Source organism: Diospyros lotus, chromosome 3, assembly GCF_014633365.1.
Source record: "Diospyros lotus cultivar Yz01 chromosome 3, ASM1463336v1, whole genome shotgun sequence".
In the NCBI taxonomy this organism is placed as follows: Eukaryota; Viridiplantae; Streptophyta; class Magnoliopsida; order Ericales; family Ebenaceae; genus Diospyros; species Diospyros lotus.
The window spans coordinates 5,309,079-5,336,935 of record NC_068340.1 but is presented as its reverse complement, the minus strand read 5'-3'; the positions used below and the strand labels follow the sequence as shown (position 1 = coordinate 5,336,935).

General features: G+C 37.7%; 2 protein-coding genes across 4 annotated transcripts; both read left to right on the top strand.

Annotated features, from left to right (window-relative positions):
- The first annotated feature begins 436 nt into the window (after positions 1–436).
- On the top strand, positions 437–3,412 carry LOC127797639 (spermidine synthase 1-like). Its single transcript, XM_052330717.1, has 9 exons — positions 437–600; positions 1,018–1,094; positions 1,214–1,336; positions 1,830–1,934; positions 2,143–2,215; positions 2,305–2,376; positions 2,496–2,691; positions 2,909–3,035; positions 3,153–3,412. The coding sequence occupies exons 1-9, from the start codon at positions 504–506 to the stop codon at positions 3,222–3,224; spliced, it is 942 nt and encodes a 313-aa protein (XP_052186677.1). The 5' UTR covers positions 437–503; the 3' UTR covers positions 3,225–3,412.
- Positions 3,413–4,978: 1,566 nt separating this feature from the next.
- LOC127798020 (potassium transporter 6-like) lies at positions 4,979–26,724 on the top strand. Of its 3 annotated transcripts, none has more exons than XM_052331293.1 (8): positions 4,979–6,109; positions 6,203–6,689; positions 6,803–6,856; positions 14,976–15,236; positions 15,356–15,402; positions 21,060–21,183; positions 21,280–21,534; positions 25,587–26,724. In XM_052331293.1, the coding sequence occupies exons 1-8, from the start codon at positions 6,071–6,073 to the stop codon at positions 26,627–26,629; spliced, it is 2,310 nt and encodes a 769-aa protein (XP_052187253.1). In that variant the 5' UTR covers positions 4,979–6,070; the 3' UTR covers positions 26,630–26,724. The 3 variants fall into 3 exon arrangements, with proteins under 3 accessions (XP_052187253.1, XP_052187252.1, XP_052187254.1); XM_052331292.1 differs by having other exon boundaries at positions 4,980–6,109; positions 15,350–15,402; XM_052331294.1 differs by lacking the exon at positions 14,976–15,236 and having other exon boundaries at positions 4,983–6,109; positions 15,350–15,402.
- Positions 26,725–27,857: the final 1,133 nt, after the last annotated feature.

The window sequence follows — 27,857 nt, the reverse complement described above, 5'->3', positions numbered from 1 at the left end:
TTTGCCGTTCCAAACAACAGTATATTGTTCAACACGAACTTGCAAGAGATGTGTGTGGGTCCCACTCTCATGGGTCTCACGTCTTTCTCTTTAAAATTTGTTTATGTCGGACAAATTTTATGTTGTCTGATATGAGTAACAAATTTTTTTTCTTTATCTCTAATGTGATTATCAAGACAATAGAGAAATAATTGTTTTCATCTCTAATATGATGCAAGATAAAAATGTATTTTTAATTTTTTTAATTAAAAATATATTTTTAATATTTTGAAATATTATAAAATAATGTCAAAACGTTTATAAAATTACAAAAAGGATCCAAAGATGGAAAAGCTTGCAGTGTTTCCGTGGGGATAATAAAGCAAAGACAGAGAGAGCACTTCTTTCACAAGCGAGCGTGGCATCTGGGAAGAATAACGAACACTTGGGCCTTTATCTATATATATGAATGGAATGCGTCTATCTTTCTGTCTTCGGATCTCTATCTCTCTGTTCCCGTGGAAATGGAAGAAATCAACAGCGAGAGCAAGAAAGGAGAGCCGGAGTATATGCCATCGGTAATTCCCGGGTGGTTCTCGGAGATCAGCCCAATGTGGCCTGGTGAGTACGTCGTATTCTCTGGGGATTGAGATTCTTCTTGGATTTTGAGGCTCTCTGATTTCGGAGATTGATTTCAGTTTTCAAATCGTGGATTGGTGTTAATTCGAACTGATTTTCCGGGCATTTTCGTATTTGGTTGATATGGGTTCGTGTTGGTATGGTAGAATTTGCTATTTCAATCTTTCTGTTTTTTCGTTCTTCTGAATTTTGTTTACTTTTACAACCATTTGTTACGAATCCTTTCTATTTTCTATTACCGTTCTCTAAATTGTTCTAGCATTTGCTGCTGTTTCGTTTTGTTTTCTCCCAATTCTCTACCTTAGTAGCTAAGGAGATGTGGAAGAGGAAATAGTGATTTTGTACCATGGCTGCTTATTTAACATTCATGTATGAAGTTTAATTCTTCAATGATTTCAGGAGAAGCGCATTCTTTGAAGGTGGAAAAGATCTTATTTCAAGAAAAATCTGAACACCAGAATGTTATGGTTTTTCAGGTATTTCATGCTCTGAAACTGTACTTTATTTGCCTTATATATTGCACTAACTATTGACTGGTATACTATCTGATACGGAATGTGTATTGAATAATTCCTTCCTATTGCTCTGGTTGCAGTCTTTGACATATGGGAAGGTTCTTGTTTTGGATGGTGTGATTCAACTCACCGAGAGGGATGAATGTGCATATCAGGAAATGATCACTCATCTCCCACTTGGTTCAATTCCCAACCCGAAGAAGGTGTTTCCATCATTTAAGACTTAATTAACAAACTTTATGATGAAAGCATATGAAGAAAATGTTGGTGTTCGCTGACCTGTCTTATTGAATTTGTGGATTTATATGGTCCATATATTCATGCTATACTTATTCAATTCGGGTTTTAATTATATGGGGGTAAGCCTTAAGTTGATCAGAAAGTTCAATAGTTATATGCATGTAGGGAAGAGGAAGTGTAAACCAGAGTAATGTTGGCAAGGGGTGTATGTATTATGAAATATTGATGCAAGGTTTGGTATTAATTAACACTAAAATAATTAGGTCCCGTGAGATTAGTGATTCATTTAGTATATCACACACACACACGAAGGTTAACTATACATGATTGCTGGGATTCATTTGGTATTTTTAAATTCCAAGACTAGTTAAACTGTGTAATTTACTATGGATTTAATTACAACTCATTTTTGCAGCACCTTCTACTTTTTGATACTTAACTTTGTTTCACATGCAGGTTTTGGTTATTGGAGGAGGAGATGGAGGTGTCTCACGTGAAGTCTCTCGCTATTCTTCCATTGATCAGATAGATATTTGTGAAATTGATAAAATGGTTGTTGATGTGAGTAACTAATTGTTTGGCTTGATGTTACCTTTTGGCTTCAACAAATTTCTGTTTGTGATATGTCCTGTTTGGACTCAAATAGGAAAATAGGGGTTCAAAATTTGAGGATAGGTAGCTTTGAAGGCTTCCATGATTTTGAGTTAAAAGAGTTCGTCAAGTTTTGAAGTGATTGCAACATGATAACAACATTTTCTTTCCCTTCTAGGTGTCAAAACAATTTTTTCATCAAGTTGCTGTTGGGTTTGAGGATCCCCGCGTAAAACTCCATATTGGTGATGGTATGGTTGACACTCTTTAATCTTTTCCTCTCATTAGACTGTCCGTTTCTTCTTGAATCCATGCCTTAGTGGGCTTGCCTCCTCTGCAGGAGTTGCCTTTCTGAAGGCTGTTCCTGAGGGAACTTACGATGCAATTATAGTGGATTCTTCTGACCCAATCGGTAATAATATTTTTTCAATCAATTTCTGTTTATCTTACATTCATAAGAAGCTGTACTTTTATGTTTATCAGAAATCCAAGCTGTTTGAAAATCCTAAAGCCGTGTTCTATGTTAATCAGGTCCTGCACAGGGACTTTTTGAGAAGCCCTTCTTTGAATCGGTAGCAAAGGCTCTTCGACCTGGTGGGGTTGTGTGTACTCAAGCTGAAAGCATATGGCTTCACATGCACATAATTGAAGATATTGTTGCAAACTGCAGCCAGATATTCAAAGGCTCTGTCAACTATGCGTGGACAACAGTTCCTACATATCCAAGGTATTTACCTTAAAAATCTTTTTCTTTTTGCTAATCTACCATAAACTTTTTGATATTAAGTGATTGTTTCCATCATTTGATATGTTGATATTTTATACCAGTTTTGCCTGGTGGTTAAGACTCTTGCCATTTATATAATTCATCCAATTGATGCTTGGTTCCTATTAATGGATAAGTGCATGTGATTTGTGAATGTTATCTGTTGATTTCATCTCAGTGGGGTGATCGGTTTCATGCTCTGCTCTACCGAGGGACCCCCAGTTGATTTCAAGCATCCAGTGAACCCTATAGATGCCCGTTGCCATTGTAAATCGAGCAGGCCCTTGAAATTCTACAGCTCAGAGGTGCGGTTTTTCTGTCCTCCCCAGACTGAATTTCTCTTCTTACTTGCAAACACACACTTCACTCTACTAATTAATGTGCTCTCCCCTTTCTGGATCTATTCCTTCTTCTCTTCCCAGATGCACTCAGCAGCTTTCTGTTTGCCATCTTTCGCCAAGAAGGTGATTGATCCCAAAGCTAAACAAGTATAACTCGTCCTAAAGTTGCTGGTTTTGGTCCTTGCTAAAAGAGTATTTCTGGCTTGAGTTTGAGAGATATGTATCACTATTGATCAGCAGTTAGATGAGCATACATTTCACAGCTGAATAATGACAAAAAGCAGATTTGAAATGCTTTGTTTATGTTTGGAATGCACGAATTCTTTTAGCTGTGAGGGAAATTAACCTTAACTGCAACAGTTAGCACTCTCCAAAGACAATAAAGCACACAAGTACTTGAAATTAACAGGGGAAACAAACAAAGCCAACCTCTAGATAGGTGTCAAGCATCTGTTGGACAAGTCTTGTTCATCTTTTATTGATTCCAATAGAATTAATAAAAGTCTTGTTCACAGCATCGTTTAGAAACCCTACAATCTGTATGAATTCCAATTCTTTTGTTTGAAACGGAAATGAAAATAAATGAGGAATTTGATCATATTAACCCCCAACAACTTAATAAAACTAATAAATGAAACTAAAGTTAGAATTCTTTTGTTTGGAATTGGAATTCCAGTTCTAATTCCCCAATTCTATAGCTTCTACCCTTCTCTATCTTCCTCTCTCTTGTCTTCTCCTTCTCCTTCTCCTTCTCCTTCCCTTACCTTCCCTGCTCCAGATTTGGGAGGCCAATTTATTCACTGTAAGACAACCAAGAGACTAAGGTATGCATGAACTAGCTTCTTCATTTGTAATTTATTTTATATCCATCTAATCTAGTGTATAACTCAGTAGTAGTGTGATATTTCATGTATGTATTTTGCTAGATTATTCATGTGATATCTGTGCTTGAACTCTCGTGACATTCCAGTCACACAAATAAGTGGGTGTTTGGCTTGGACACTTATAAGCTACTCATTTAACTTATAAGCTAATTAACTTTTTTATTACTCGTTTGTTAAAATCTAAGAACTTAAACGTTGTCAAACTTATAAATTATTTTAACAGAGTTTTCAAAAATCTACCCCCCCCCCCCGCGCTTTTCCAAATAAGCTCTTAGGAACTTTTTGTGTTGACCAAGTAAATGATTGATTATCCTCAAACAAAACACATATTTCAACCTCTACTCTTCTTTTTCCCTCTGCCTTCTCTATTATTGCCCCTGCCAGACCTATCTCCAGTTGACGCCTTCAACCAGACTTATTTATGTCGCCTGTTAGCCTCCATCTTCGTCTGTTAGACCCATCTTCGTCCATCCGTCACCTCTAGCCTTTCTTCGGCACCTCTATCTTTTCTTCTGTTCTTTTCCTCTGTTGCCTCCATTATTGCTTCCTCTCGCCGTCTCTTCTGTTCACTATATATATAAATAACATATATATTTTAATATATATTAAATTAATATACTTAATATTTTTATTAAAATTTAATATTTTTATAAATTTTATTTACATTATTTAACAAGATGTCTATTTTTGTTTTTTTATTAAGTTCTAATAACTTATTAATTCTTTTAAACTAAATATATAATTATATAACTGATAATTTAAAAAGCACATTTATCTAAATATATTATCAATTTAAACGTTACCCGTTACTCGATTTTTAAATTTTACACAACTTAAAAATTAAATAGCTTAAAAACTCCTTTTAAAAATGCTAAGCCAAACACCCTTTAAATTGGAATCCCCGAACTCAAATAATAAAAGTAGTAAATTTAGATTATATAAGTTGGTGGATTTTATTGACGATTAATTTTAAGCTGTGATAAAATTCTTTATTTTGGTATTATTTTAATTAACATCTTTTTTATCATAATATTTTTAATGATAAAATGTCATAGTTATCTACGTGATGGCCAAGTAATCTTATTTTGGGTGTTTAATATCTTAATTAAATAATCTTTAAATGACCATATTTAATGAGAGTTAATGCGAGGCAACAGATGTTTCCAATCCCCCAAGGAAGAAGTGTTGTTTGTCGGAATAATGGGGGCAATAAAGCCAACTTTACCCCTTTCAGTGCCGTTTTTCTTATGGAAGTCAACTTCGAACTTTTAAACTTAGAAATCTGAGCCGTGAACTAGTCGAATTCAAACCTTACTCCTAAACCCTAGCTTCCAAAATCTGTTTTGGAGAACCCAAAGCAATAAATTATCGTATTTGTATCGAATTATATTCCCCATTTGACGTCGATTTGGACGAAACATGGCGGCTGTGAGTGTGAGGTCATCCATGAGGTTGGGCAGATGGACAATTGTGGGTGGCGAGGAGTCCTGAGTTGCTGCCCTGGAAAAGACGAAAATCTACGATTGATTTAGAGTCAAACTAAGAGGAGAAAGATCGAAGGTAAGGGACAACCGTACTTTTCCGTCCGAGGCCAACAGGGAATATGAGTCGTCAGATACTTTTTCATCACGGCAAAGCTGGAAAATTTCAGAGCTTCATGCGGAGAGCGATGCCACTACTCTGCTCTTTCTGGGAGCCAGGTGGATTCGATGATCACAGCAGGAGGACAAGAAGGAAATCGTTTCGGGCAAAAGATAAAAGCCGCATGCTAGGAGAAAATCTCAGTCTCTCTCTCTCTCTTTCTCCCCGAAAATATCCAAATTTTACGCATTGACGGCTTGTTACTTTGTGCCCGTCGTTGTTTGATGAATTGCCGCTTGCACGGTTTACAAGTATACTAGCTTTATCTCTTAGCTAGTTCAATTTTGCGAATGCCACCTACACGGGGCTACTGCGTAATTTCACTGAAGTTGGTATTCGGTGATGGATTGTCGTTGAGACTCTTCAATTTAAGGAACCAGTGGTCTTTTTAGAATTCTTTTCCACTTAAAGTGCTTACATTTGCTGAAACTCTTCTTCAGAGATTATTTCTTGTAGAATTTGGGGGGTTCTCTCATGGATGTCGAAACTACAGGTCTTCAGATTCCGGTTCAGGTGAGATGGGCTTGTGCTAATTTGGTGTTACTGCGTGTTTGGGGGCAATCTCGTTCCAGTTTTCTGATCAGATTGGTGTTGTTTTTGTTACAGAAAGAATCATGGAAGACGGTGTTGATCTTGGCTTTTCAGAGCCTGGGAGTTGTCTATGGTGATTTAAGCATCTCCCCACTGTATGTATACAAGAGCACCTTCGCTGAAGACATTGAACACTCAGACACCAACGAAGAGATTTATGGGGTTTTATCCGTTGTTTTCTGGACACTCACCTTAGTTCCTCTTCTCAAATATGTCTTCCTTGTGCTCAAAGCTGATGATAATAGGGAAGGGGGAACATTTGCTTTGTATTCTCTCCTTTGCAGACATGTCAGAGTCAGCCCACTGCCTAATAGCCACTTAACAGATGAAGAATTGTCATCTTATGAGAAGCATTCCTCTGATCCTGCTCCAATCACTTGTGGGTCGAGGCTGAAGGCTGCATTGGAGAGGCATATAGGGTTGCAGAAATGTCTGCTTGTGTTGGCTTTGATCGGGGCTTCTATGGTGATTGGCGATGGTATACTGACGCCAGCACTATCTGGTACTGTTATTAATCTTCTTCTTGTTCATTTTGTTTCAATTTGAGGTTGTACATATTTGTTAGTTGATGGTCTCCATTGACTGATTATTTGTTTTTGCTCAATGCTTCTGCAGTTTTCTCCGCAGTGTCTGGAGTGGAGCTTGCAATGTCAAACGAGCATCACCAATGTAAGATCCCAACCTTCTTGTCTTCTGTATATAGAAGAAAATAAATCATATTGAAGTTATTAACATATACTGCAAGATCATGAGAAATATGTTGTCTGTACCTTGACCTCTCCAAGAAAGTGCAGCAATGTACTCACGTCTGGAAGAAGTTTCACTCAAAACCTTAGCAATCAATGTGCTAAAAATGCCAGACATATGTGCCTAAACTACACGGATACCATTGGTTTCAACTCTTACAACTAAGTGTCTAGGCCATTGGATACCAAATTTCCAACTTCTTGGGACCAGAGTCCTTTGTGGCCTTAATTGTTGTTCCCAACTTGCATCCAGTTTCAAGTTATACAACTTGTTATCCAAATCTCCGGCAACATTTCTAAACATCCGTTGTCTTTGTTTTTTAGTTTAAGGTTTTTGCTACCCTGTATCATTGGTTACAAACCTGCAAACTTCTTTGAACCAGATTCATTATGGCCTTAATTGTTATTTCCAGCTTGTGGCCAATTTCAAGTTGTCCAACTTTCCAATTATATTCCTAAACTACCATTGTCTTTGTTTTGCTCAAGATTTAACATAAGGAGCAAGGTATGTTGTTATTGTTGTATCAATTAATTGTTTTCCAAGGTTGGTATACCTGACCTAATGAAAGAAGTACATGAAATGTGAGTTGTTTGAAAATAAGTGATGTGAGAAACCTTCCTTGACTAATTATCATGTCTTTTCAAAACTTCTAGTTTTTCATCCATATGTGGTGTAAACTGATTTTGATATTTTATGTAATACCCCAAGAACCCAGAGGAGAATAGTATATATCGAGGATAAGTAAAGAAGGAAACAATACCAGCTGGATACCTTTTGGGTTGAATGTAGGCAAAGAACTCCAGGGTTAAGCGTGCTTGACCTGGGAAAATCCAAGGATGGGTAACCCCCCTGGAAAGTTCGCGTGAGCTCATTAGGATAAGTTGTTCCGATCCTTCCTATCGCTCGATGCGGGATGTTACAGGTGATATCAAAGCCGACCCTTGGAGAAGGCGGTCCAATGAAGGCGGGGAGTGGCGCCGGGACGCAAGGCCTAATCAAGGAGCAGCTCCTGACAGGCTTCTAAGATGGTAGCTTCCAAAGGGGAGAAGGTCTGGGACCAGTTGTAAGGTCGCATGACGAGAACGTCATGTGCTCAAGAGGGGAGAATGTAATATCCCGAGCCCAGAGGAGAATAGTATATATCGAGGATAAGTAAGGAATAAAACAACACCAACTGGATACCTTTTGGGCTGAATACAGGCAAAAAACTACAGGATTAAGCGTGCTTGACCTAGGGAAATCCAAGGATGGGTGACCCCCCTGGGAAGTTCGTGTAGACCCATTAGGGTAAGTTGTTTCGGTCCTTTCTATCACTCGATGCGAGATGTTACATTTTAAAGCTGATAGAAGTCAGCTCTGTCATTCTAAATTTACTTGTTGCTAATCCTAATTCAGTGAGGTTCTGTTGATGGTGCAGAAAATTCAAACATAAGTTGTTTATCTTGAAAGACAAATCAGTTTGGTTATGAGTCTTTTATTCATAGTTAATTTAAATTTCCAGACAATTAGATGGTAAGGATATTTTTTTCTTTTCTGTGCTTTTTATATTTTTAAAAGTAAATAAGATTTGTAGTAAAATGTGAAAAGATAAATTTAAATTTTCATTTTAAGAAAATGCAGCTTATGCAAATGTCTTAGAAGCCAATACACAGCAATCAATTTCTCCTCCATTCTGGTAACTTTATTGGATTGGGGCTCTGTGGCCTGTAGTACAACAATTATGAGGTCAATTTTGTCACCAAATTTGGAAAACTTGACAAACTGTCATACAATAGTTATTATCATCCAAAGGATTGCAGTGGGTGCAAGTAATAGTGTAAAGTATAGAATCATGAGTGACCTTCAATGCGTCTCTCTCTCTCTCTCTCTCTCTCTTCACCTTTGCTTCAAATGTCACAGAATCATTTGTTGACTTGCCTGCATTTTCAAGCAGATTTTGATATTGTGGCCTGTCGGATCCTTGATCCGGCAAGGGAAATTCTCCTATATTTAGAGGAGAGCGTGGTGGGAAGAATAGGAGAGGGAAGGGGAATTTGAGAATTTGAGGGAGAAGGATCGCAAAGAAAGAGAGGGAGAGAGAGAAATTTAGAGGGAAATTTGAGAAATAGGCAATTCAATTCTATTGGATGCCTTACAAATGAGCTGGGACTGAGTTTTTATACTTGTCCCTCGCGGTAAGTTGGCGCCAATAACGGTTGTCACTCCCGAATTCAAATTTAAAACTTAACTACCTTGCAGATTATTATAGCCCTATGCCCTTATTACAGTTACTTCCCTTAGGTACATGACAATTCCCCCCTCCTTAAGCTAATTATTGTCCCCAAGAATATAGAGCAAACTGGCTGCACTAGGAAACTGCTAGAGGAGATCTGGCAGATACTCCCAAGTGTTATTGTCAACGTTTAGAGTTAACCACTGCACTAGTACTTGGGTTAGAGGAGCCCTTTGCTGATAGGTCAAGAATGGCTATTGACGTGTGTCACGACCCTAGGGGTGAATCAGTAAATGGTCGTTAATAACTACTTGTAGGTGCCGTTAGTTGCTAACTAAATGGGGGTTAAGTGGTTAGAGAATCAGCTTACTGTTTTGGTTGTTATGTTAGTTAGCTTTTATATTGTTAGAATGTTGTTATGGTTGCTGGAGGCTCTATATGAGACCTACAGCAGTATGAGGAAGTATCATTGGAGAATAATACAAAAGTCTTTCTCTCATTTTTCTCTCTCTCTCTCTCTCTTGTTCTCTCTTTCATTCCCTTTCATTCTCTTTTTTTCCCTCCCTCATTCTATTTTTCTTCCTACATTTATTTCTTTCTCGGAATTCAATCGAAATTCCCTCAATTGTCCAGCCCATAATCCGAGGGCTGACAACATGGCTGAGGGTTCTTCTTCACTGAGAAAGGTGGGAGGGCTTGACTGATCGTCTGGGTTCCTGCTGACTTCTGCAAGAGGGACATATGGAACACAAGATGGATTTGTGTTCCCTCCGGTCGTTAGAGCCTGTAAGCTACATGTCCCACTCTTGCAATGATTGGGTAGGGGCCATAGAATTTGGAGCTAAGTTTGGTAAATGGTTGCTTAGAGAAGGACTTCAAGTGAGGTAGGCTGAGCTTGAGATACACTTACTCCCCTTCCTCAAACTCCCTTTCACTCCTTTTCTTATTTGCCAACTACTTCATCCGATTTTGGGCCTTAGCCAACTCTATCTTTAGAATTTGTAAGGTGTGTTACCTACACTGTAAATAGGCATCCACGGCTACCACTAATGTCAGTTCCCTAATGGTTGGCAAAATCTTAGGCTTGTAACCATACAACGCTTCAAAGGGGGTCATGTTGATGGATCGGTGGTGGTTCGAGTTGTACCACCATTGGTCCAAGGATAACCATTTGTGCCATCCTCTAGGTTGCATAAAGCAAAAACATCTCAAATACATTTCAAGCCACTGGTTGACCCTCTCAGATTGCTCATCAGTTTCTGGGCAATAGGCAATGGACATGGAGTTTAGAGCCTAGGGACCTCAAGAGCTCTTGCCAAAACAAACTAGTAAACACCTTATCCCTGTCAGATACAATTGTTTGGGGTACTCCATGCAATTTTACCACACTGTCCAGGAAGAGTTTGGCCACTTCTTATGCAGTAAAGGGGTAAGAGAAGCCGAGAAAATGGCTAAATTTGGTCAACCTATCTACCACCACCAGAACACAATTCTTTCCTTCAGACCTAGGCATGCCCTCTATAAAATCTATAGTAATATTAGCCCATGCTTGGTTGGGGACACCAAGGGGCTAGAGAAGTCCAGTTTGTGCCACTGACTCATGCTTACACTTCTTGCATGTGTCACACCTCAAAACAAACTACATCACCGATTTCTTTAGGCTAGGCCAGTAGAACACCTATTTCACCTTCTGGTAGGTGTTCTGAATCCCAGAGTGTCCCCCAAGGGGTGAATCATGCATGGTCTATAATATTTTTCCCTTTAAGGACTCACAATCCCCAATCACCAGTCTTCCTCAATATCTAATCAGCCCATTGTGGTAAGTGTATCCCTGCCTACTATTGATGTCAATGCTCAATTGCTCAATTAGTTCCCTCGTCCACGACCCTTTGTCATAGCTTGCTACCACTTCCTGGAACCAATCTGGGACCAAGGCAGTGATGGCTGCATTGGACCCTTCCTCATGACACATTGGACGAGGCATCTGTGGCTGCCATGTTTTCTTTCCCCCTCTTGAATTGAATCACGTAATTCAACCCCATTAACTTGGCCATACCCTTCTTTTGTAAATTGGTGTGCAACCTCTATTGCAGAAGGAATTAAGGCTCTCATGGTCGATTTTGATAATGAATTGTCCATTTTTCAAATAGTGCCTCCATTTGTCCACTGCCATAAGCACAACTAGCAACTCCTTGTCATATGTACTAAGGCCTTGGTGTCTTGGGGCCAATGCCTGACTAAGGAAGGCTAAGGGCCTGCCTTCTTGTGTTAATACAACTCCCACTCTTGTTCCACTAGCATCCATCTCCAATATAAACAGCTTGTTAAAGCCAGGTAGCCCCAGAACTAGTACCTCACCCATGGCTTGTTTTAATTGAACAAATGTAGCTTCATCCTTATCATCCCGCCTAAACCCATCCTTCTTTAACAATTTGGTCAGGGGCTTGCTAATCATCCCATAATTCCTCACAATGCGCCTATAATAGCCGGTTAGCCCCAAAAACCCTCTCAGGGCCCTGACATTAGCTGGTTTGAGCCAAGTAAGCATAGCCTCTATCTTTTTAGGGTCCATGCTAACTCTAGCACTAGAAATCACATACCCGAGGTACTGCACCTATTTATGGGCAAAGGCACATTTGGACCTCTTGATACACAACTGATTGAATCGTAGGACTTGGAATGCAGTCCTAAGGTGTTCTAGGTGTTGAGAAAAGGTAGGGTTGTAAATCAAAATGTCATCAAAGAACACCAGTACGAATTTTTTGAGATAATGTTCAAAGATATGGTTCATTAGGACTTAAAACATAGTTGGTGCATTAGTTAATCCAAATGGCATTACAGTGAACTTGTAATGCCCATGATGGGTTTTAAAACTGTCTTGGAAATGTCAGTTGGGTTCATCCGGATTTGGTGATATCTGGACCTTAGGTCTAGCTTGGAGAACACCAAGGCATGGCTTAGTTCGTCTAAAAGGTCCTCAATAATTGTGATTGGAAATTTGTCCTTAACAGTGATAGAGTTCAATTGACGATAATCAATGCAAAACTGTCAGGTCCCATCCTTTTTTTAACTAGAAGGACAGGTGAGGCAAAGGGGCTTCTGCTAGGATGAATGATAGAGTGGTCCAACATTTCCTTGACTAATTTTTCAATTTCAGTTTTGAGTTTGGGAGAATATCTATAGGATCAAATATTCACGGGTTCTGTATTTGGTTGTAAGGGGATAGAGTGATCAAAGGGTCTTTTAGGGGGTAGGTCCTTAGGTTCTGCAAACAGGTCCTGGAATTCAATCAATAGTGTATCTAAGGAGGTTAGTTCATGTACCTTTCACAGAGGTGCGGTCTGATTGTTGGTTACCATCATACATTGCCCCTGCTGATCCCCTTGTTCCTCCAACTCCTCCCTCACCTCAATAGAAAATAATTGAGCCACTTGGGAGAGTTTGTATATGAGTAGCTTCTTTAGCCGTTTCCCCTTGATCATCTTGCAAGCCCCGGGTTCAACATTCCCTTGTAGGGTTACTCTCTTCCCCTCCTTTGCCAGGGTGACTTCCATCTTGTTGAAGTCGAAACTGATGGGGCTTACCCCTTTCATCGAGTCAACCCCCAAAACGATTTGACATCTCCCAAGTTTAAGTAGCCTTAGATCAGCCTAAAAAGTTTCCCCTTACATGGTCCAGCAAAACCCCAAGCATGCTGACCTACTCATCGCCTTACTTGCATTAGCTACTGTCACCAATAGGGGTTGTGTACTAGAGAGTTCACAGGTCATCTTCTTAGTTGTACCCTCGTCAATGAAATTGTGGATACTCTCATTGTCAATCAAAACCATGAGAGTACCTTCCAAAACTTGTCCCTCCACCTTAATGATCTTACTGCTAGCAACTCCCTTAATAGCATGCAGTGAAATGGCTCGATTATCCTCTTCTTCCCATTCATTCACCCCAGCCACAACTTCCTCATCTGCCCCTTCTTCTATCTCACCTCTTTCCAATAGAAGTTACTACATCTTGCATTAGTGTCTCGGGAAGTACTTGTCACCGCACCTATAGCAGAGCCCTGGTGGTCTCTGTTGATCCATCATTCTTCCCCCTTGCTACCCTACATGAGCAGGAGGTGGCAGGGCATGGAATCTGGGCCCTGCTCCTGGTCTGTATGTCTCCTTCCCCTGTACTCTTCCCTAAGAGGGCTATAAGCCATAACTTCCTACTTTACCTTGGTTCCTCTGCTTCCTCATCAAGGCTTCTACATTGAACTCCTGAAGAAGTGCACTCTCCACCGCTTCTTGCACTGTCTTTGGCCTTGTCATTTTCACCGCAGGTCTAAGTTCCTCACTTAGGCCACTGACAAAACTTGACATGAAGTATTCTTCGATCCTATAAGGGTTTCTAGCAATCATAAGGGACTTCAATTCTTCGAACTTGAGTTGGTACTCTTGTACCAATCCATTATGTTTCATCTTGTTAAATTCCTCCACTATGTCCATAGTTCTCTTCTCGCCAAACCTTTCACATAGACCATTAATGAAATCATCCCAATTGTACGCACTCCTCACCCTTGACTACCCTTGGAACCATACGTCTCTTGCATCGTTTAGGTAGGCCACTGCCAAATTCACTCTTTGTTCATCCATCACCTGATGAATGCTAAATAGCTTCTCACACCTTCGAATCCACCCGCGTGGCTTCAATTCATCGAACACCGGCAACTCCAACTTTGGAATTGAAAAATTGGAGTTAGTGGAATTTACTTGAACTTTCGGCCTCCTCTCCACCCCATTTTCCCCAACCGCTGTCAAATTGATCTCCACCTTCAATGACCTAACCACCCTATGGCTAGTGCCAACTCTTAGCATAATCAAGTCCATCCTCTCTCATGGGGGAAAATCTGGGGACATCCTCACCTGAGCCTGGCTTGAAAATATGAGCATAAATTGTTGCATCTGATCACACAACATATTGCTCTATTCCCTTATCTCCTCTCTGATCTGATTGCGCATATCCCCGCACAACCAATCCGAGGCCTCCTCCAACTTCTTATCAACCACTATTCCGATCGCATCCTCCATGGTTCCCACTCGTGCCTGCATATCCATCACTATGGTTGTCACCTGCTAGAGTTGCATTTCCATTTGCTTCGTGCGAGTGTCGTCCACCATTGCTTGGAATTTGTCAAAATTCTTGAGCCAGGAACGCTACTCTAATACCAATTTGTCGGATCTTGATCCTACAAGGGGAATTCTCCTATATTTAGAGGAGAACTTGGCGGGAAGAATAGGAGAGGGAAGGGAAATTTGAGAATTTGAGGGAGAAGGATCGTGAAGAAAGAAAGAGAGAGAAATTTAGGGGGAAATTTGAGAAAGAGGCAATTCAATTCTGTTGGATGCCTTACAACTAAGCTAGGACCAAGTTATTATACTCGTCCCTCATGGGAAGCTAGCACCAATAACAGTTGCCGCTCCCAAATTCAAATTTAAAACTCAACTACCATGTAGATTATTACAACCCTATGCCCTTATCAGGATTACTCCCCTTAGGTACACAACATGGCCATTCATATAATATCTAGTATTAGCTTCACGAAATCTAAAGAGTTAACACTTATCAATTTTATTAGATTGTCAACACAAATCAATTCTGCATGCAGATTCTTGCAAAATTGATGTTTTGTCCTCTTGCTTGATCATTCAATGCTATCATGATCATCCATTCTTTAAGACCTTGGCCACAGTTTCATTTGTAACTCCATTCAGATTCCTGTTTCCTGTGTTTTAAAATTCTAAATCTCGTTAGTTTTGGTGTTGCCTCCTGATAAGTTCGATTGTTCTGCAGATATAGAAGTTCCACTTGTATGTATCATCCTGATCAGTTTGTTTGCCCTTCAACATTATGGTACCCACAAGGTTGGGTTCTTGTTTGCACCTATTATCATGATGTGGCTGTTGTGCATCAGTGCTCTTGGTCTATATAACATCTTTCATTGGAACCGTAATGTCTACAAAGCACTATGCCCGTATTACATGTACAAGTTTTTTAAGAAAACCCGAAGAGATGGCTGGATGTCCTTGGGTGGCGTCCTGTTATGCATAACTGGTAATTCTATACTTATGGCACTTAACTCTGACAAACAAAGCATTTACATGTAAGAAGTCTTTACCTTTTTTTTTTTCTTTTGTGGATATCCAATGCATATTGTATTTCTCCAGGTTCAGAAGCTATGTTTGCAGATCTAGGACACTTCTCACAGTTGTCAATCAAGGTATTGTCTTCAGTATCTAAATCGTTATTTTGTATATTTTAGATTATTTACTTGGCATGAGTAGTTATTTGTTGCTCAAGAAAACATTTTCTCCTCTGTGATTTGACCTTTTCACTTTTACTTCCATCTTTATGGTAGTACTATCTTTAAATTGTTTTCATTGACCAACCTCTTAGTGTGTTACAAACTAAGGTCTTTTTTGTGCTCTTCAGATTGATGATTAGTAAACTATGGAAAATTTTATGCTGACTGATGTGATGGCAGCTAATTGTCATAAGATAGCTTTGTGAACTTAATGTTCATAAAATTATTGCTTCCCACGCTCCACAAGAATGCTAAGAAAGAAGATCAATACTTCAGGACTTGATTCTAGAAGACTTAAACCACACTCACGTTGTGAAGTACTGGGCTTGCTTCCTTGCATTCCTGCTGAACAGGTTTAAAAAGAAGGCAACCAGATTATTTGGAAATTTAACCAAAATCCTGTTCATCTTCCATCTTCTAAAAAAAATCCTGATATATTGTACATTATCCAATTTCTTTACGAATGCTTGGATAGGCTCATTTGACCTTATCATTTGGAATTTGAAATTCCAAGTTCATCGTTTGGATACATTTTTGTTGAAAGCATTTGGATTTGGGTCAAATTTACTCTTAATTTGGGCCCAAATAAACAGACTTATTTTAAATAACTCCTAAATATGTGTCATTGCATTTACAGAAAAAAATAAATGTGTCATTGCAAATGACAAAATGCAAAATGCAGGCATTTCAAATGACATCATTTGGAATCCCTCTATCCAAATACAACCTTAAGTAATTTAGCACCGTGCATAAGTGATTGCAGTTCTTCCATGCTAAGACGTGCCATCCACAACTGGGGGAGGGAAAGGCTTCCCTTACAGTTCGTTAGAAGGCCTTATCATCAAAGACTGCTGTTGACTACTATTTAGTATTTTCCGCCATTAACAGAAAAATAGTAGCAGAAACAGACTCTTTGCAAAACAAGGGTAAAGTTGCCTACAAAAGTGAGCCTCCCCTCCCCCATCTCTCAACTCTTGCAAAGCAGGGGGCCTCTTGCATTGTGGACACTTTTTTTTACTGGAAAATACTTAGGTACACCCGGTGTATGGGTTAGCCCATACACCCAAAGGCCAAGATTAGCCATGTTACTCACAACTCAAATCCACCAACTTGCCAATTTCTATTTTATTTAGCAAGTTGTTGGTGGGTGGATTTGAGTTAGTGGGTGACATGGCCAAATCTGAATTCTTATTAAATTAATAATTTTTTCTTTTTGTTTTTTACGCAACTAGTATCGATTTTTACCTTACCCTAGTCTAATAGAGACCCACCAATCTAATTGGTGGGTCCCTCTAGCTTCTCTTTGCCAACAATTAGCAAAATATGCTAAGTGTTTGGCATAAAAAGAGGTAAACCTGCCAATTACACTGGCAATCTTGCTTTGCCTTGCAAGCCTTGATGTGTTTTAGACTCGCTAGTTAGGTTAGCGGGTTTCTTTCAATCCAAGCTTGGAAGCCATCCAAGGTTACTTTAATGCAGTGTTATTAAAGGCCCATAAGTGTTATTAAAGGCCCATAGCGCACTAAGAAGCAAAGAGTGTTGGAGCCTGAGGTGCAAGACAAGTTGGGCATTTGGTGGATGCTAGGTGCATGCTAACTAAAAAAAGAAAAATATATGTCCTAATTGAAGAATAAAGAGTAATATAGGTCATAACTCCTAGTAACATATTCACAAGCATATTATCAAGAAAATTAAAAAATTCAACATATAACTAAAAAAATATATTAAAACAAGTTACATACCTGTAAATTTCAGCAAAACACTTCCCATCATATTTCAACAACCTGCATATAAGCATCACAAAAGTTAAAAACTTTGTAAGAAAGTTTAAAATCTATTGTTGGCATATATATATATATAATGAAAAGAACAATAAAAAATGCCAAAAAATGCAATTTAAAAGTCTTTAAGTCAACTTAAATTAAATCTTAAACAATTTATAGGTCTTAAATCCTAAGTAAGATTAACTAATTATGCATTTTAAATAATTTAAAAATCATCCTCATCATCAAGATCAAACATTTCCATATTTTCATCATTAGAAGCATTATCTCCCATATCCTCTTCTTCCACATCATCTCCCTCTCCATCTTCATCAAGTTTAATTGGAGCATTTGAAGTAGTAGCCCTTGTACTCATTGTCAAATTTGGAGTTGAAGCAATTGTTGTTTTTGATCTAGTTGCATGGTAAGGTTCTTCAACGCCAAACGCTTTGGAAACATTAGCTCATGTCAAATCACCATCCTCATGTACTAGTTCATCATCTAAGTCACCAAGTTTGTAAATTGCCCCAAGCAACCACTCATTACTTTCATCAATTTCATCTAAGGAAATGGGATCAATTGATTTACGTAATTGATGTAAGTTTGAAGAAGGAGATCGTGTTGTTTGAAGAAGGGAGAGTCTCTTTAATTAGTTCTTGCGTTGCTTGGTTTGAAAGTCTCTTCAGTTTTCTTTCTTTTTTATTTTTACACTTGTTGGCTCTTATGTTGTTTCTTTTTTCTTTTGATTTTTTGTTTATTTAGTATTTAGTAATACTTGGAATTGAAATCTCAAAAGTTTTCTTTTCCCATTAGGATTCTATTAGATATAGTTAATTTTTAAAAAAGTTACAACAATAAATATAAATCATAAATAGTAAAAAATTAAATAAAGTAATAAACAGTAAATATAAACCATAAAAAACAGCTAAAAAAAGCTAGGCATGCCTAAGCCTAAGGTTGCACCTGAGGGCATGGTGGGCCTAGGCACACTTGATTGGTCTTCACCTACCTAGGAGCATTCCAGGCGCCAAAGGTGCGCCACACCTAGTCACACCTTTAATAACATTGCTTTAGTGAAAAAAACATAAAATTGATGCTAGTTGCAAAAAAAAAAAAAAAAGTAATGCTAATTTAATAAAAAAAATTGCCAAATCTTGGTCTTCGAGTGTATGGACCCACCTATACACCAGGTGTACTTAAGAATTTTCCTTTTTTACTAGACAAATATTTCAAGCCATGCTAAATGCAAAATAGAAGATGCTAACAAAACTTGTATTTTTATAAAAGATTTGATGTTTTTATACTAGTTGTTAGCTACCCATCACAATGCTCCTTTATTTGAGCTTTGGACCGACTATGAATAGGAGGAATGTCTTCAACATTAGAAGTGTTGTATTTACACACACAAAAAAAAAAAAAAAACATTACAAGTGTTGAGCAGGTGACTTAAATCTATTGGCAAAATTGAAGTACACCAGTTGAGCTATGAAATTTAAATTAAATGACAATACAAAGTAAGATTAGGTTTAGCTAGTGAAACAGTTATGCTCGAGAGGCAACAAGTAAGATAAAAACCAATGGGTAAAGTCAGTAAAGCCTTAATAATGCCATCTTCTTTCCTTCTTTACAATCTCATATCTACCATACTAACAATCATGTCCTCGCTTCTAATATAGATGATGTAATTCCTGTTTTCTCAAAGTCGTTGTCCATAGTTGACACCCAAAACCCTTGTTTTCCTTTCTTTCAATCTCTTTATGGAAGATGGACCATAATTGCCAATCCCATTCCATATTAGCCAATATGTACCATTTCACCCAAAAAATAGTACTGTACAACATAAGTTCCATCTTGATTAGAATACTAGAAGTTACCAGCCGTACTAGCTAGTACCTACTGAAATTGAGCAATGCCAACTAATACTGGACAGCGTCAACACAAATAAATTAAAAATATAAAAATAATAGTAAACAAACAAAAAAGTTAAAAAATTATTAATTATATGTTAATTTATTTAATTAAGTATATAAATTGAAAATAAAAATATTATTGCTTATAAATCTGTACATTTTTAAACTATTTATATTCTTAAATGTTATATCATTAATTGTGCCATTTATTTTATTTCTTTATATGTTGATTTTGAGGTATTTTTATATTGTCATGCTAAATCTTTTATTTAGGCAATGTTTTTAACAATGGTAATGATTTTATATGCTTCTATAATTTACTTCTGTATGAAAATTTTATTATAGTTGTACCTATATTTTATAAATAAATATTATTAATTTATTATAATAATATATCTTAAGTGATACACGTATCATCTGGTACCAGTATCATACCATACCAATGACAAATCCGATACCTTGTCTTGTATGATATTGGCAGCTATGAGCTAGACAATAAATCTAAGAGGTGGAGCTGAGATGACATTGGTGAGTGGGCTGCAGCATCATTGACTCGTCCTAATACTGATGATGTGGCTGCTGAAAGCAATGTTATTGATTGAGTTCCATCTGTGGGTACATCTTGTTTCAAAAGGTTAAAAAGTTTTAGGTACACAAATCCTTTTTCTATGTTTCGTTCTTTTGTTCCAAATGAAAGGTATTGGCCAGTAGTCACCAATAACCACTGTCAATGAAAATGTAATGTGGATACCCAGAAAAGAAGGAAACCACAGGGCTTGATTCCCAAGCTTTGTGCAAGGGGAAGCCTCAGCACATAACCTAGCTCTAGAAAGGGCTTGGGAACCACCAAGCTCTATGGGGTTCCCACTTCTCAGGTTCTATGGCCTGGGGAGGAGAACCTGGGCCCTGTCTACTTAAATCATAATTGTTGTTATTTTCAAATTGAGTGCATTTTCCAATATCAAATAGTTGTATAATATTAAGAGAATAGTTATGGTTTTTGATGCGGTCACCAATCAAGACTCGGCCCAAAGCCGACCCGACCATGCCGAAACAATATTTTAATACTTCTTAAGTTTTAGAATTCTACTTGGTTTAGGATTCTACTTTATGTTATTTTAATACTTCTTAAGTTTTTAGAATTCTACTTGATTTAGGATTCAATTTCATGTTTCTACTTGATTTAGGATTCTACTTCATGTTGGATTAGGATTTATTTCTATTAGCATTCTAGTTGGATTTTGTTTTCCAAATATTAGATGGATTTGGATTAACCAAATACTATAAATATGCCTAGGATCTAGAGTTTGTAATCAAGTTTTTCTTAATCAAATTTCAGCAACCTATTTGGGTTTTCTTAGCAAAACAGTCTTGTTTTTGCGTCTTCTTGAAAGCCAAGCTTCGGCCATTGAAGTTTGCTCTTTCAAGAGTTTATTTTGGTGTGTTTTCTTCACACTCGCGCTACACGCTGCATCAGTTTTACATACTTTTATAATGTCAGTTTGTATACAAAGTTTTCTATTAAAATTGTACATATTTGCTATACTATATATTATTAATTTATTGTAGTAATATATCCAAAATGATGCCCAATATTGTCTGATTCCAGTATTATACCTTTTCAATGTCAATTCCAATACTTTACCCAATACGAAACTGACAACCATGGCCAAAAGGTGGTGACTTTGGGATTGGTGGTTTTGAGGCTAGACGATGATAGCTGCTAGACTGCCCTACTCCTCTGGCAATGAATTATTCAGATTATATCTTTCTGTGTTCATTTGAACAAAACCACTATATTGTTTATAGTTCTCAAAAGTGTCAAGTTTTGCAAATTACCTTCAATTTCATAATCACATGAAGTGTGCAGCTTTCTATAATGTAAGCCATTTTTCTGCAGATTGCATTCACATCCCTGGTTTACCCATCCTTAGTACTGGCATATATGGGACAAGCTGCTTATTTATCTCAGCACCATGATATTAGACATGACTATCAAGTGGGATTTTATGTTTCTGTACCTGGTATGTATCTTTAGTTGCTCCCCTATATGAAGATAATCATGTTATTTCTTTGTGATTTGGATTAACAATGATATCTCTTACTTGTTTGTGTCTCAGAGAAATTAAGATGGCCAATTCTGGCAGTTGCAGTACTTGCTGCAGTTGTGGGAAGCCAAGCCATCATCACTGGGACTTTCTCAATCATCAAGCAATGCTCTGCCCTGGGTTGCTTCCCAAGAATCAAAATAGTTCACACATCATCCAAAATACACGGCCAGATTTACATCCCCGAGATTAACTGGATCTTGATGCTACTGTGCTTGGCTGTTACTATTGGTTTCAGAGACACAAAACGCTTGGGTAATGCTTCAGGTAAACCAATAATTGAATTAAATGAACAGTTGACATAGTCCTACTGCAATTTGCGTTTTAATTTCTAAAAAATTAAGCATCAATAAATCTTTTCCCTGTTTTCTTGTTTCGTCTTTATTTCTTGGGGTGCAATAGCCTACACTAAAACACATGCATATGAATCATCTATGCCACCGGCCTGAAGTGTATACTTTAAGAACCGTAGATAGATGTGTGGTGCAACTAATTTGGATTCTGATAAGGAGCACTAATTAATGGGCCTTTACAGGTTATTACTATGCTAATCACTTTCTGTTCCCTGATGCTTTTGGTCTATCTGAATTTTTACAGCATTAACTGCACTAGACAATAAATGAGGCCAGATGTTCCACACTAGTACCCTAATCATATATCCTATTTTTCTCATCCTTTGGAGTATTATATGATTCATTAAACTGATCTCACATGACTGAAAATAGTTAAGAAAACTGAATGGAGGAACATGACCTATATTTGGGGTTGGCATTTTTGACTTGAGAATATGCTATCTAGGTTCTGTATGAGGCTATCTATGTATATGTTGATTGTGTTCAACTTATGGGGTACATGACATCATACATGCCCATATTGCAGCCAATGACAAGTCGTGTATTATTGTATCTGCAATCTGCATGTGCATCTTTTGGTTGAAACATGGATAAAATTTTGTGAAGGATAGAAGTGAGATAATCCATATTAAGTTGAATGGCAAGAAGGCCGTGATTATTTCCTAGAAATAGTTAGTGATCCTGTATGCAGGTAATCCTTTCCTGGCGTAGCATCTCTTATTACATCTGAGCTGCTCCAAGAGTTCTTATAAGATATTGGGTAAATTACATATACCATCTATGTGGTTTGACCCGTTTTAAGGACACCTCCCGCACTTCAAAATAAATTCTGGAAGTTCTTGTAGTTTTGATTTTTTTCATGCGCATTCTGTTATAACAGCGTTACCCAAAACCATAATTAAACTAAATTAAGTTAGCCTAATTAAGTTTAATTAGATTTAAATTTAATCACAATTATATATAAAAGGAAAAGAAACTTTTGGCTGGTTAGAAACCCATCGTTGGCAATGGATCCCAGCTAGCCGCCAATGGCTTCGCTTCCACCAGTAGAGGTGAGCAAAATTTCGATTTAACTAAAATAACCAAATTGAACCGACCAAAATTGTCGGTTCGATTCAGTTCAAGCTAAGGGTCGGTTCGGTTCGGTTCAGTTTTCAAGTTTGATAATTTCTGTTATTTCAATTCGGTTCCATTTTCGTATTGAAAAAAATTGAAATAACCGAACCTACCAATTACTCGAGTAATCAAAAGATTACTCTATTAATGTTACATGTTAATCAAGTATGATATAGTAATTACACTTGTAGTTTCATAGATTAATTGACTAATATTTGCTTCTTACTCAAATAATAATAGTCCAAAAATCAGCTCACTCTCTATTCTGAAGATTAATCAACTAATATTACTCATTAGTAGAGTAATAATTGAATTACTCGCGTACAATCTCAAGGATAGTTGAGTAATAAATGGAGAGTTTTTCAGCCCTTCTCTATTTAGAAAAATAATCGACTAATCCTTTTTGTTAGTCAAGTAATATTTAGGATTACTTGCGTAACTTTACTATTTACTCGAGTAATTGGGAAACCTTACTCAAGTAATTAGAAAACTTACTCGCGTAACTTTTTGGTTTTGTTGGTTTTTCTATTTTTTTAGTTTTTTTTTATTTTTTTAGGCCAGTTCGGTTTTTCATATTTGTTTGGTTTTTTTTATTTTCAATTTTTTTGGTTTTCATATTTGTTCAATCGATTCGGTTTGATTTTTTTCACAATTTTGGTTTATTCGGGTTTAATGCTCATCCCTGGACCACCAGCAATTAGCGAACCTACCAGCCGAATGGGAAATTGAAGAAGAGTGAAGATTGAAGAAGAACCCACTGGGTTCGTTCGTTCTTCTAAACAAGCCCAAATGGGTTCAAATCGTCTTCAAATTATTGTGAAATTGCAAAATTGTCTTCAAGGTGAAATTTGACTGTGAAATTGTCTCTTCTTCTTCTTCACATGAACAGTAATGGCATCTCTCTCTCTTTCCGTTCGTTCCAAAGGTTCAAAGATCGAACCCAGATGAGATTGAGAGGTTGTTTGGCTTACCATGTTTTAATTCAACTTATTAGCCTTTCTACTTAGAAGTTGTGTAAAGCTTAAAAGTTGGCTAGCATTCAAGTTGATAATGCATTTGGAAATGTGTTTTAAGCTGTCATTTATATCGTAATGTGTTTGGTTTGAAAAATCTAATAAGGTATAAAAACTTACAAAAAGACAAAAATGGACATGTTACTGAATAATATAAATAAAATTCATAAAAATACTAATTTTTAATAAAAATAAATTATAAATTGATGTCCAACTGATAAAATTTTTACCATTAGATGTTGATAAATTATATATAATTATTAAAAAATATATTAATATAATGTTTTATGTTTAAATTTAGGTTTAATTCATAAAAATGTTAAATATATATATATATGTTAAATATATATATATGTTATATAGTGAGAAAGGTAGGGTGACGATGGAGGCAGCAGCCACGAGCAATGGCAACGATGGAGGCAATGGCGATGAAGGAGGCAATGAAAGCGATGGGGCTGGAGGTGGCGGCCAAGATGGGGCTGATGGAGGCGGCGACGAGAAGGAGATGGAAGGAATTGACTGTGGAGGCAATAATGTTTAAGGACAAAGAAGGAAATATTAGAGTTTTAGGGGGGCAAAATTGTAAATTACTTGGTCAACGAAATAAGTTCCCAACAACGTTTTTGGAAAAGCTTGGGAGGGAGGGGGGAGCTTTTCTAAAACACTGTTGAACCAGCATTTAAGCTCAGCAGCGCTTAAGCTCTTTAATTTTTAACAATCGTGTAACAAGATAAGCTATACAATGTTCAAGCTCAAGTGACAGCTTATAAGTGGTCAAATCTGAGCGCCAAACACCCCCTGAACCCACCTGTGGTGGGATCTATTCTAGTGAAGAAGAAAAAGGGTCGTCAACCAATGATGAGTTGAAAAAGAACGCATATGAGATTGAACCCACCAATGATGGGTTCTATTCTAGTGAAGAAGAAGAAGGGTAGCTGATCAGCAATGAGTTCCAGCCAGCCAAGAGGAGGAGGAGAGTTGCCAGCCAAAAATGATTTCCAGCCGGCGACTCTTCTTCTTCTTCTTTTGATTTTTTTTTTGATTTTTTTTGTTAACGTTAATTTTATATAATTTAATTAAAAATATTAAAATCAAAACTATGTTGTTTCGATTTAAAATTGAGTGTTAGTTGTTAAAACTGATAAAAGATCTGTGTTTGCAAAGAACTTAAAGCACAAGGGGCTTCCAAGGCTCGTAGTGTGTTGAAATTTACCCAAATATATTGGATATTGAACTGTGGGTGATCCTTCTCCTACAAGGTTTCCCAACACTTGGAGCAGAATTCCGTTAAGGCACCATTATATTGGGGGAGAGAAAAGGAAAGGATAATTGTTTTGTAAATCCCTGCTTCTTCTCCATTGTTGAGTTTGGAATTGAATTGGAGTGTATTTGCCCTCCCTTCACCCATAAGAGTGAACTTCACTCTTTTCCATTAAGATTTAAGAAGCTGCTGAAAACTGCAAAAAGCATTCCCTCCTCTCTTACCAAGTGCGTTCTATGTTTTGCCCTGCACATAACATAATTTCGATCATAGATCTTCTTGTTATTCTGTTGTATAAAACCACAAATGCATTGCAAGACTGTCAAGGAACAGTTCCAGTCAAAGTTCTGAAATTGTCGCTTGGCAATATGAGAAAACATTACTTGGTGGGCAGTAGCATCATTACCTTAGAAAAAGCTATTAGGCGAAGGGCATGTGATGGTGTGTTGTACCCTTAGCTTTCTGGAAGTTGATCAATTTTGATGTGTTTGGCTCTTGTTTCTCTTGAAACTTGTTCAAGCAATGTCATGTTTGTGAGTGTATTTAACCCAATATTTGTTCTTCCTTTTGGATCAGGTTTAGCAGTTATAACTGTCATGCTGGTCACCACCTGCCTAATGTGCCTAGTTATTGTATTATGCTGGCATCAAAGCATCTTCCTTGCAATTTGCTTTCTCCTCTTATTCGGAACAATTGAAGCTATCTTCTTCTCTGCTTCCCTAATCAAGTTTCTTGAAGGAGCATGGGTCCCCATTGTGCTGGCATTCATACTCATGACACTCATGTATTCCTGGCACTATGGCACGTTGAAGAAGTACGAGTTTGATGTTGCAAACAAGATCCCGGTCAACTGGCTGCTTAGCTTGGGTCCCAGCCTTGGCATTGTACGGGTTCGAGGCATTGGCCTGATACACACCGAACTCACCTCTGGAATCCCAGTAATTTTCTCCCACTTTGTCACCAACCTCCCAGCATTCCACCAGGTCCTGGTCTTTGTCTGCGTTAAATCTCTCCCAGTTCCTCATGTTAAAAAGGAAGAGCGATTCCTTGTGGGGCATATTGGGCCCAGACAGTACAGGCTGTATAGGTGCATTGCCCGCTATGGCTACCGTGATGTTCAGAAGGACGATCTGGAGTTTGAGGATGACCTCGTACTCACCATAGCAGAATTTATTCAGACAGGAAAAGCAGCGCTCAATGACAGTGATGGAAATTGGCTAAGGGAAGATGAGAACATGGCAGTTGTTGGAACACCCTCAACCCGTGCAGGAAAAATCCAAATGCGCAGGGGAGAGATAGGGGATGATGATGATGCACCGGAGCTGAAGCCTCCGGTAAGACAAGCGAGGAAAAGGGTCCGATTTGCCATACCAGAGAGCCAACAGATGGACTTGAGAGCTTGCGAGGAGTTGAGAGAACTGATGGAAGCTAGGGAAGCCGGGGTGGCTCACATTCTGGGGCACTCATACGTGAGAAGCAAGAAACGGTCCAGCCTGCTGAAGAAGCTTGTCATCGACTATGGGTATGAAGTCTTAAGGAGGAACTGTAGAACACCAACTTATGCTCTAAGTTTGCCAAATGCATCTACTCTGGAAGTTGGAATGGTCTACCATGTGTGATTTTGATCACATACAACAGTACAGCTAATAATGTCATCTCTATCTAATTAACTCTCTCTCAGTAGTTCGAAAGTTAATGAACTTAGTTTGATGCATGCTGCTAACTGCTGTTACTTGGATCCATTTGGTTATTGGAGAGAGCAGGGGAAAGAAACAACAAATCCCTACCTTCTCTCAGCAAAAGAGTGATAAATATATAATCCTTCTTTTGCTAATTATGATCACAGTGGCTGTTTTGGTCTATTTTATTTAGGTTCTATATAAATTTATAGGCCTAAATTAATACTACATTATGATTAATTCTGAAACTTTGGATCTATAATTGATCTAATCACAAAATAAAATACAATTAAACTAATTAGACCCAATTAATATCGGGTTAGATCTTGATTTTAAAGTCTATAAAATTCGATTAAGTTCTTACAATCTAAAACTTATGACAATTTGTACTAATTAAAATTTATTTTAACAGTTGACATTTAAAAAAAAAATGAGTTTTAGCACTTTAAAACCCTACAATAAACAACTAATCGGGTCAAACTGAATTCAAATACCCAAAAAAATTAATCCAACCACGTTAATTAAATTAAATTCTTTAATCAACACCCCAAAATCTGGGTTCTAATGTGAACTGGGAAGAGGGGCACATGCACCCAAATGAAGAGAGGGTTCTTCTATAGAGTCAGAGAGGGTGATAGAGAGACTTATAGAATGAGGACAAAAAGATAAAATTGTCCCGTCCACTTGTAAAGTAGGTCACTGTTCTGCTCTCTTCTCTCCCTTCCTATGACTACCGCTATCCTCACCTTACCATTGTGCATCGCTGTCATGCCACCATCACCTTACCTCATTGTCATCACCCTTTCACTGACTGTCACTGCATTTTCAAGATGCAACAACAGTCGACAATGGCAGTAAGGTAACGAAGACGAGGCAACGATGGCATGGCGGAGAGACGAAGATAGAGATAAGACGACAACCATAAAAAGAGAGAGAAAAAAATAGAGTAGTGGCTCACTTTATAAATTTGTAAAATAAATAACAACAATTTTATCTATTTATCATCATTGGTAATCTGATCGTTAAGTCTTTCTTTCTCTCCAGACTTTTTCGTTAACATATTAGAAGTCAACAAAGTCTGCTAATTTATTAGTTTATTATTATTATTATTATTTATCTTAAAAATGGATCCACACAGATACCCAGCCTCCTTGTGGAAAGTGCCAAG

Excerpts from the sequence above, each read along its gene's own strand:
- LOC127797639 (XM_052330717.1), top strand. The coding sequence starts at position 504 with ATGGAAGAAATCAACAGCGAGAGCAAGAAAGGAGAGCCGGAGTATATG. Across the intron at positions 1,095-1,213 it reads AGAATGTTATGGTTTTTCAG|TCTTTGACATATGGGAAGGT; the intron begins GTATTTCATGCT and ends CTCTGGTTGCAG. Across the intron at positions 1,337-1,829 it reads CAATTCCCAACCCGAAGAAG|GTTTTGGTTATTGGAGGAGG; the intron begins GTGTTTCCATCA and ends TTTCACATGCAG.
- LOC127798020 (XM_052331292.1), top strand. The coding sequence starts at position 6,071 with ATGGATGTCGAAACTACAGGTCTTCAGATTCCGGTTCAG. Across the intron at positions 6,110-6,202 it reads GTCTTCAGATTCCGGTTCAG|AAAGAATCATGGAAGACGGT; the intron begins GTGAGATGGGCT and ends TTTTTGTTACAG. Across the intron at positions 15,237-15,349 it reads CGTCCTGTTATGCATAACTG|GTTCAGAAGCTATGTTTGCA; the intron begins GTAATTCTATAC and ends GTATTTCTCCAG.